General features: G+C 41.7%; 1 protein-coding gene across 1 annotated transcript; it reads left to right on the top strand.

Moving 5' to 3' along the window:
- The first annotated feature begins 5349 nt into the window (after positions 1 to 5349).
- On the top strand, positions 5350 to 8031 carry LOC311048297 (dynactin subunit 1-like). The gene is made up of 5 exons (XM_084061513.1): positions 5350 to 5430; positions 6104 to 6295; positions 6776 to 6895; positions 7330 to 7482; positions 7928 to 8031. Exons 1-4 carry the CDS (start codon positions 5353 to 5355, stop codon positions 7378 to 7380), a joined length of 441 nt encoding a protein of 146 aa, XP_083917639.1. The 5' UTR covers positions 5350 to 5352; the 3' UTR covers positions 7381 to 7482; positions 7928 to 8031.
- Positions 8032 to 8273: the final 242 nt, after the last annotated feature.

Below are 8273 nucleotides of genomic sequence, written 5' to 3'. Positions count from 1 at the left end.
GATTGTGAAAAAAGGGCCTAATTTAATTTCGATTTAATTTAAACACTAACATTTTATGGGACATTTATTATGAATGACAATAAAATAGAATTACTGGCTTCATTCATGAATATAAATGTTATTAGGGAATAGGTGACACTCCAACATAGAAAACTCTATAGGGAATTGTAATTGCTGTTTGAATTCTTTGATATAAATACAAAAAAAAAACAGGTGGCAATGTTTCTCTTCAAAGATAATTCCTAGCCTGGAATCCAGGTTGACTCTTTTTATCACTTCACTTCACTTCACGCATTAGCATTTGAGCCTGCATTTCTGAATGTCACCTGTTACGTAGGCACATCATTGCTGATTGGATAGTGCTCAACGAATCACAGTAAGAAGGGAAGTGACTTGAATTTGATATTGGAAGGCTCTGATCCGCCCCGCCCACAGACCATTACATTGGATGCCAATGGTCCCGCCCCCACCCACAGACCAATCAGAATCCTCGGCGCCTAGGTGTCCGAGACCGTGTCTTTCACAAAGGAAGCTTCCCAGACTGAGAAGCAAAGTGATAAAAAAAAAAAATCAGCTAAATGGAGCGAATCAGACTGGATTCCAGGTTAGATAATTCCATCTGTGTTGATGAATCCATGTGTCTTGTCCTAATTTAGGTTCTCTCAATACACAGCAACATAATGTTTCTTCATCACCTATAAAGCTCTCCACGGGCTGGCCCCAAATTATTTAACCGAACTACTGCACCCCAAGGTCAATGTGAGATTACACAGGTCTTCAGACAAAGGCCTTCTCATTGTCCTTATAAAGAAGCTGACGAATAAAGGTGATCAAGGTAACCACTGTCCCTAAGAAATGCAGAGTCAGTCGATGCCGTTAAAAAGCTGCTGAAAACCCTTTTTTTTCCACAAACATTTTGGTTTGGTTTGACCCCCATTACATACTGTATAAAACTATGTTTTAGATTCAACTTTTTCAACACGTTTGTTTACTTGGTCTGCCCTTTTTTCCCTCTACACCTATATCTCTTCGACAAAAATAGCCAATCTACAAGCTCACAACGCCTCGCAGCACGAGGTGTTGTGAGCTTGTAGATCTGCTATTTTTGGCTAAAGTTGTCTTCAGAAAAGGGATGCTAGGGTTCAAGTGGTTAAGGTAAAAAAGATTATCTTATCACAGAAAGATTTGGCGAACCCCCTGTAGTAACTCTGAGCACCCCCTAGGGGTCCCGAACCCCCTGTTGAAGACCCCTGGTCTATTATACTCGGCTGCACCTCAATTATTAATTAATAATTTCAACCGCATCATACCGACGCCGACTTAAATAATAAGGGATGTACCACACATTTATTAATTCATAATTGCAGTACAGCCGAATATAATAGTTGGATATACGTTACTCCGAGTCCTCAAGGACCCCTGGGGGTCCCTGGAACCCCGTTGGAGAACCACTGGCCTATAGCAATCGTAAACAATGGCAGTATTTCAGATGGCTGAAAGCATGTTGAAAGCAATGATATTTAGTGAATTGTAACACTAACATGATTAGGTTAATCTTGTATTAATAAGGGAGAAAAGTGTATGTAAAAACAATGTAAACCATTGTCATAGTGCACTATAGTTTATTGTGGACACAACACTTATGCATAAATAAAGTTGACTCTGGACACTCAGAGAGTCACTAGCTCCCCGTAAACAGCAAGGTCACAGCAACAGGAGAGAACCGTTTCGATCCCCTCCCCATTTTTGACTAATAAAGTAGACTGATATAAAGTATTCAAACAAACAAAAAAAGTGATGAAACATTCTTCCAATCCATCAACCACAACGTCATTTAACCCATTAAAACCGGGAAATATTTTTGAGGGAAAATGTAAATTAAAATACATTTAAAAATAAAATTAATTAAAAACGTAATTGTAAAAACAATTGTAAAAAACAAGTTGTTTTTGTCAGACCAATTCCTGCCTTCTTGAATCTCAGACAGACACCCCCTCTTTGGTTCTCACAGACAATAATACACAGCAATATAATATTTATAGATATATATGTTCCGCTAATTCTACATGTTCCATCACAATCAAAAGAAATTGTATGAATTACAAACAATTAATGAACAGGTCAAATTATTCAGACAGTGGATATTAATCCATCTTGGACATCATTGATTTCCATTGTGTGTGTGTGTGTGTGTGGGGGGAAGGGGGGCGGGGCTTGTGTCGTGTTCGTGTCGTGTTTGTGTGTGCACGTCATAGAGTTGTTTGGGTGCGTGCGCATGTGCGTGCGCGTAACAGCGTGTGTGTGTGGGCGGGGGGGGGCTGTGCTTGCGTACACGCGAGAGGGCATTCCCGGGGATGCCCTCTCGCATGTACGCATGTCTGCTTGTCAGACCAATCACAGCCCTTGCTGTTTTGTCCCTCCCCCTAAATTCACCGTTCTTGCAGTGCTTGGCTCACTTCTCAAGGTTTACAGCGGATGCCAGGTCGCTCGACACTAGGTCTCTCCGGTCGATGATAGATTACTATTGGAAACTGTTCTACTTGATTTCGGTTCATATATCACTGATCTACTTTAATTTTGTCTGAGGTGAGTAATATTACTTGATATATACTTTTTTCCCGCCTTTATTACTTTATTTTTTATTTTTTCCCGCCTTTTTTGGACTACATGAACGTTCAGATTTCAAACACAGTTTTTACCCGATAGCCACGGATGTTATAATTATGTACGGGCCTTCAGAAGTAGCCGTATCTTCCGTATTGTTCAATAAAAACGCATCTTAATCCGATCGGTGGCCATTTGCTCATAGCTGGCACACTCTATCAGAGTGCAGTACACCTACCAACCGATGGGTAATGCAGTTGAAAGCCTATGGCGGACATGCTGAGAAAATGGCCACCGATAGGATTAAAATGCTTTTTATTGAACAATACTGAAATTACGGTTACTTCTGAGGGCTCGAACAGAATTGTCACATCCGTGGCCGTGGGGTGAGAACTTTATATTTGAAATTTGAACGTTTATGTACATGTACGGGCCTTAAATGAATTAAGTGCAAACGCCAGGTTATGTTTGTTTCAGGCCCCAGGTTTGTTTTCATAAACTTATGTCACAATCGACCTGTCCATAACAATTCATTATACAACGCAGAATGCAGCTTTTAATCAACATTGCATTTGTTATATCTTGTCTGTTAAAATTGAGCTTGTAGATCTGCTAAAACTAACTTGAAGCAGCGACGATTGCTCTGAAACTGGGTTAAAAACTACGACTAGTCAGCTAGGCTAACCAGTGCTAACGGCTATAAACGTATGCCTACAACTTCCGCATGGCAGTGACGTAAATGATTGCGTTATCAACAGTATTGCTATCATGTTTATTTATTTACCAGGGACAGAGCACATTAATCAACATGTTGGTTTTCACATCCGTGTAATGAACCAGAGTTAGCCAGAAGCTAGCTTTCATCTGTAGTCCCTGAGCAGGCTGTTAAAAGTGGTGATATAATAACTGTCCATACAAAAACGGTTGTATTAATACCATACAAGACCAGTAGACATAGTACAGGAGACAGAACAATTATATTTTATATGTTGGTGGACTTTACTGAGACAATGGCAAACAACGTGGCTTTGACTCAGTATAGAGTAACATGAGTTTAACGCTAGAAGGAGATGCTGTTGTAATTTGACTGTTTTACTAGCAGTAAATAGACATTCATTTGACGCACTGTTTGGTTCAACAAGTGTTTATCTGCACCGAGCATTGTACTGGGTTGACTAATGTTAGAGGACGCCGTGGCTTTGTTGTTTGTTGTTGTTTCTCTCGCTGAACCTGGCAACTGCCATGTCCGCTTATTGTAAGCGGATGGTCGCGCTTCTTTTGGGGCTTGTTTTGGGGTAGCTCCATAAAGAACCTCTCACTCCGCTATACAGCTCCGAGATGAGGTTCTATGTGGTTCTCAGCCGGGATCGGTCGAACGTCCGCCAAGCTCCGCTGTTTACCCTTTTGTATACATCGTATCCCAAAACTAATGGTAGATTCCAAACCTCACGGATGTTTAAGGTTTGGACCGGAGCATAATATTTTAGGTCTGGAGCGAAACTACCCGTTTAAATCGCTTATTTAGTCCGCCGGTGGCCATGTTTCCCATTGTAGCCAAACCAGGAGCAGTACTGGCAGCGGACGTAGGGGGGTTTTCCGGGTTGAATGGGAAACATGGCCACAGGCTGACTAAATAAGCGATTTAAACGGGTAGTTTCGCTCCAGACCTAAAATATTATGCTCCGGTCCAAACCTTAAACATCCGTGAGGTTTGGAATCTACCATTAGTTTTGGGATACGATGTATACAAAAGGGTAAACAGCGGAGCCTTGGCGGACGTTCGACCGATCCCGGATGAGAACCACATAGAGCCTCATCTCGGAGCTGTATAGCGGAGTGAGAGGTTCTTTATGGAGCTAGTTTTGGGGTTGAAAAGGACCGTATGAGAGTAGACGGTACACGGTCGGTCGTACCGTGTCGGTCGCGCATGCGCGCCACTCTCAATTGTATATTAGGATCATCATATTTATGATTATGTGCCCACATTTGCCTCTAAATTGTGGAGAAACTGTCGAGGCGGAACCAAACTGTCAAGCAATTGTTTCCGCCCAGACACATTTCACTGTCGCACATGTCGAAAATAGACTATGTATAAAATAAGGCTAAAGTGGTTAAGGTATGTTTTATAATGTAATCATTTATATCTGAAAAGTAACTAGTAACTAAAGTTTTCAAATAATTGTAGTGGAGTAAAAGTACAATATTTGCCTCTGAGATGTAGTGGAGTAGAAGTAGAAATACCTCAAAATTGTAGGCAAATAGGTTTTATAAAATGTTCATGAATAGGAATTAATATTCACATTTATATTCATGAATAACTTTGGTTAACTAGAACACTGACCTGACTTACTTGCAAATCTATTCCCACATCAAGACTTTATTTTAGTCTAAATATTTGTCCCTTCCTGCTCCAACTTAAAGACAGAATTCTGGAAAGTGGGCAGGGATCACGATGTAATCTATTGGTTGCTTCATGCCAGTGTTAGACTTGATTTAAGAAGTAGTGCTTTTCCAGTCAGAAGACAGATTGAAAGAAGCTGTTTGTTTCAGTACACACTGTGCTTTTTATATCGTCAAAATTGCCTTCTGGTGTCCAGATGCTTCAGTTATCACAAAGCAGCTGAATGCCGTAAATAAATCCCCTCTTCTTTATTCTTTGCTTTTTCATTTAGCAAGGATTTTAAGGATGCACGATTTTGGCCGATATCCAATTACCGATTATTTTCTTGGTCAAATGAATCAGAGGAGATGGTGGAGACCCTGACGGAGAGGAACCTGGACCTGGAGGAGAAAGTCCGGGAGCTGAGAGAGACGGTCACTGACCTGGTCAGTGCACCTGTGTTCTTCACCCCGACTTGCATGCAATCAGTGTTTCATACTGTAGCCCATTAAGACCTGAGGCCCATTTTACAAACGCCCTCTCAGTGGTTCTCAAACCTTTTCATGTCAAGGACCCCCAAATTGTTGTACAAGCTTGCAGCGTGGCACGAAGTGACACGTTGTGAGCTTGTAGATCTGCTATTTACAAAAGATTTGTACCGGTATACATTTTGAAAACTTAAAATGGGACATTCTGCATAAGGAATACTTTTACTTTAGGTATTTTAAAGGAATAGTTTACCCCGAAAATAACTTTCCGTCGCATTCCTAAGCCAATAATTTGATGACCGGCAGCGGTTCCGTATGGAGACACAAAGGAGATTCTTTGTGTCTCCATACAGAACCGCTGCTGGTGAGTAATCGATAGAAAACGTCATTTTGGGCGTGAACTATCCCTTAAGTACATTTTGATGCCACTACTTTTGTAGTTTTACCCAAGTAAATTTTGAATACCAGACTTTAGCTTGTAACAGTTTTCCTACATTGTAGTATTGATAATTTTACTTAAGTAAAAAGATTTGAGTACTCCTTCCACCACTGCATTTGGCTTTGTTCTACGCCTTACAATGTATATACTACCACACATGACGGTCGGTCCCCTCTTCTGTCCTCCCAACAGGAGGCCATTAATGACATGAACGACGAGCTCCAGGAGAACGGCAGGGAGACTGAGATGGAGCTGAGAGAGCAGCTGGACATGAGCGGGGGAAAGGTCCGCGAGGCCAACAAGAGAGTTGAGGCTGCCCAGGAGACCATGGCCGATTACCAGCAGACCATCAACAAGTACAGAGAGCTCACTGCCAGCCTGCAGGTGCATAGATCACTACACACATACACGTTGTACTACTATACTTACTTACCGCAACATTTTAGGATGGATTTTCGTTTTAAATGCATTTTTTCCCCCATGAGTTTTTTTGCCGTTTGTAACCCTGAACCTAACTCTAAATCCTAATTCTGACCCCAACCTGAATCTTTTCCTAATTGTAACCTTGGCTCTAAAAGTCTTTGTTCACAAATTCTCTTGTGGTGTCCAGGAAAATGGCCTTCACAAGGTCAATTTCTACTATACTTATGGGGACACGTGGCCCTCAAGTATATTCTCACACACACACACACACACACACACACACACACACACACACACACACACACACACACACACACACACACACACACACACACACACACACACACAGGAATGAGAAGTGAGCTGCTGTGATTATCAGTAGGTCGTCAGTAAATGCACATTGCTCACTGCTGTCTGTGTGTGCTTTTCCCTGTGCACCAGGAGACCAACAGAGAGCTGACCAACCAGCAGAATGCCAACGCTGAGCAGGTCCTGCTGCATCCTCCTGCAGAGATGTTTGATTTCAAGATAAAGTTTGCAGAGACCAAAGCTTATGCCAAGGTACGGCTGAGACGAATGTCAGAATGCTAGGAATCTGATTGGGAGTTGATGGGGATTTGAATCAATCCAATGACAATAAAATGTCTAAAGTGACACTTTGGTACCACTACCACAAAACTCAAGCCAAGCCATACTGGAAAGAAATGGATTGGAAAAGGTTGTATCCAGTTTAACTGAGCACTAGGCTTACGTGATCATAATTCTTGTTAATGGCATCAATGGACATTTAGTTTAAAAGTTTTACATTAATAAAAGTTTAAGAAGAGTAATGAATAGTAACCGCTCATACAGTATCATAAAATTAGGATAATCATTTCTGGATCCTAAAATTATTACGATATTTATCAATTCCGATTCCTTCATTTTCATGGGTACCTGGCAGTTTGGATATGGTTCCTAACTTCTATACCCAACCTTGACTGTGTGTCTTCCAGGCCATCGAGATGGAACTGAGGAAGATGGAGGTGGGCCAGGCTAACCGCTAGGTGTCCCTCCTCACCGCCTTCATGCCTGAGTCCTTCCTCCGCCATGGAGGAGACCACGACTGTATCCTGGTGCTGCTGCTCATTCCAAGGCTCATCTGCAAGGTGTGTGTGATCTGCAAAAAAACGAAAAGAATAGTCTGACCAATGCCACATGGGGTCGATCCGGATTTTGGAGAGTCCTAGACCACTAATGTCTGACCGATCTTTTGTAAAAAAAAAAGTATTTTAATGTATTTAACAACATAAGCCCTGTTCATACATTTTCAGAAATAGCCTATCTACAAGCTCACAATGTGTCGTGAGCTTGTAGATCGACTATTTTTGTTATTGTTTTGAAAACGTTTGTTAATGTTCACTTAAAATGACATGCCCAAATAGGGACACTCTGTTGAAAGTGGTAAAACATTGGGACACATCGGCTGCATAATTACAATACTGATCGTCAACAAATAAGTAAAACAATGGCCATATATCAGCCAACCGATGTATCGCTCAGGCTCTGCTTACCACCTGTTCCCAACATGTCCGTGTGTCATTTCCCCTGCAGGCGGAGTTGATCAGCAAGCAGGCCCAGGAGAAGTTTGACCTGAACGGTGACCCCCTGCAGGGAACCGCGATAAGGGGATCCCGTGGAGAGCAGCTCAGCTTCGCCTCAGGACTGGTCTACTCCCTGGGCCTGCTGCAGGCCACTCTGCACAAATATGAACAGTGAGTGACTATCGCACATGAGACTAAATTGGGAATGTTGTCATTGGAGAATACCCACCATGCTAAAACTTTATAACAAGATTCCAAATAAATTAAAAGATTCTGGTAATGCTCCATGTTGCTATCCAGAACTGAACACCTTTATTCCCAATGTATTGAACATCTTCAATAAAAATTCAGTCCAA

The sequence above is a fragment of the Gymnoscopelus microlampas genome, assembly GCF_963454915.1.
Source record: "Gymnoscopelus microlampas genome assembly, chromosome: 1".
NCBI classification, from domain to species: domain Eukaryota; kingdom Metazoa; phylum Chordata; class Actinopteri; order Myctophiformes; family Myctophidae; genus Gymnoscopelus; species Gymnoscopelus microlampas.
The sequence above is the reverse complement of the archived record's forward strand: the minus strand, read 5'-3'. Positions and strand labels throughout refer to the sequence as shown.

Excerpts from the sequence above, each read along its gene's own strand:
- LOC311048297 (XM_084061513.1), top strand. The coding sequence starts at position 5,353 with ATGGTGGAGACCCTGACGGAGAGGAACCTGGACCTGGAGGAGAAAGTC. Across the intron at positions 5,431-6,103 it reads GAGAGACGGTCACTGACCTG|GAGGCCATTAATGACATGAA; the intron begins GTCAGTGCACCT and ends TCCTCCCAACAG. Across the intron at positions 6,296-6,775 it reads AGCTCACTGCCAGCCTGCAG|GAGACCAACAGAGAGCTGAC; the intron begins GTGCATAGATCA and ends CCTGTGCACCAG.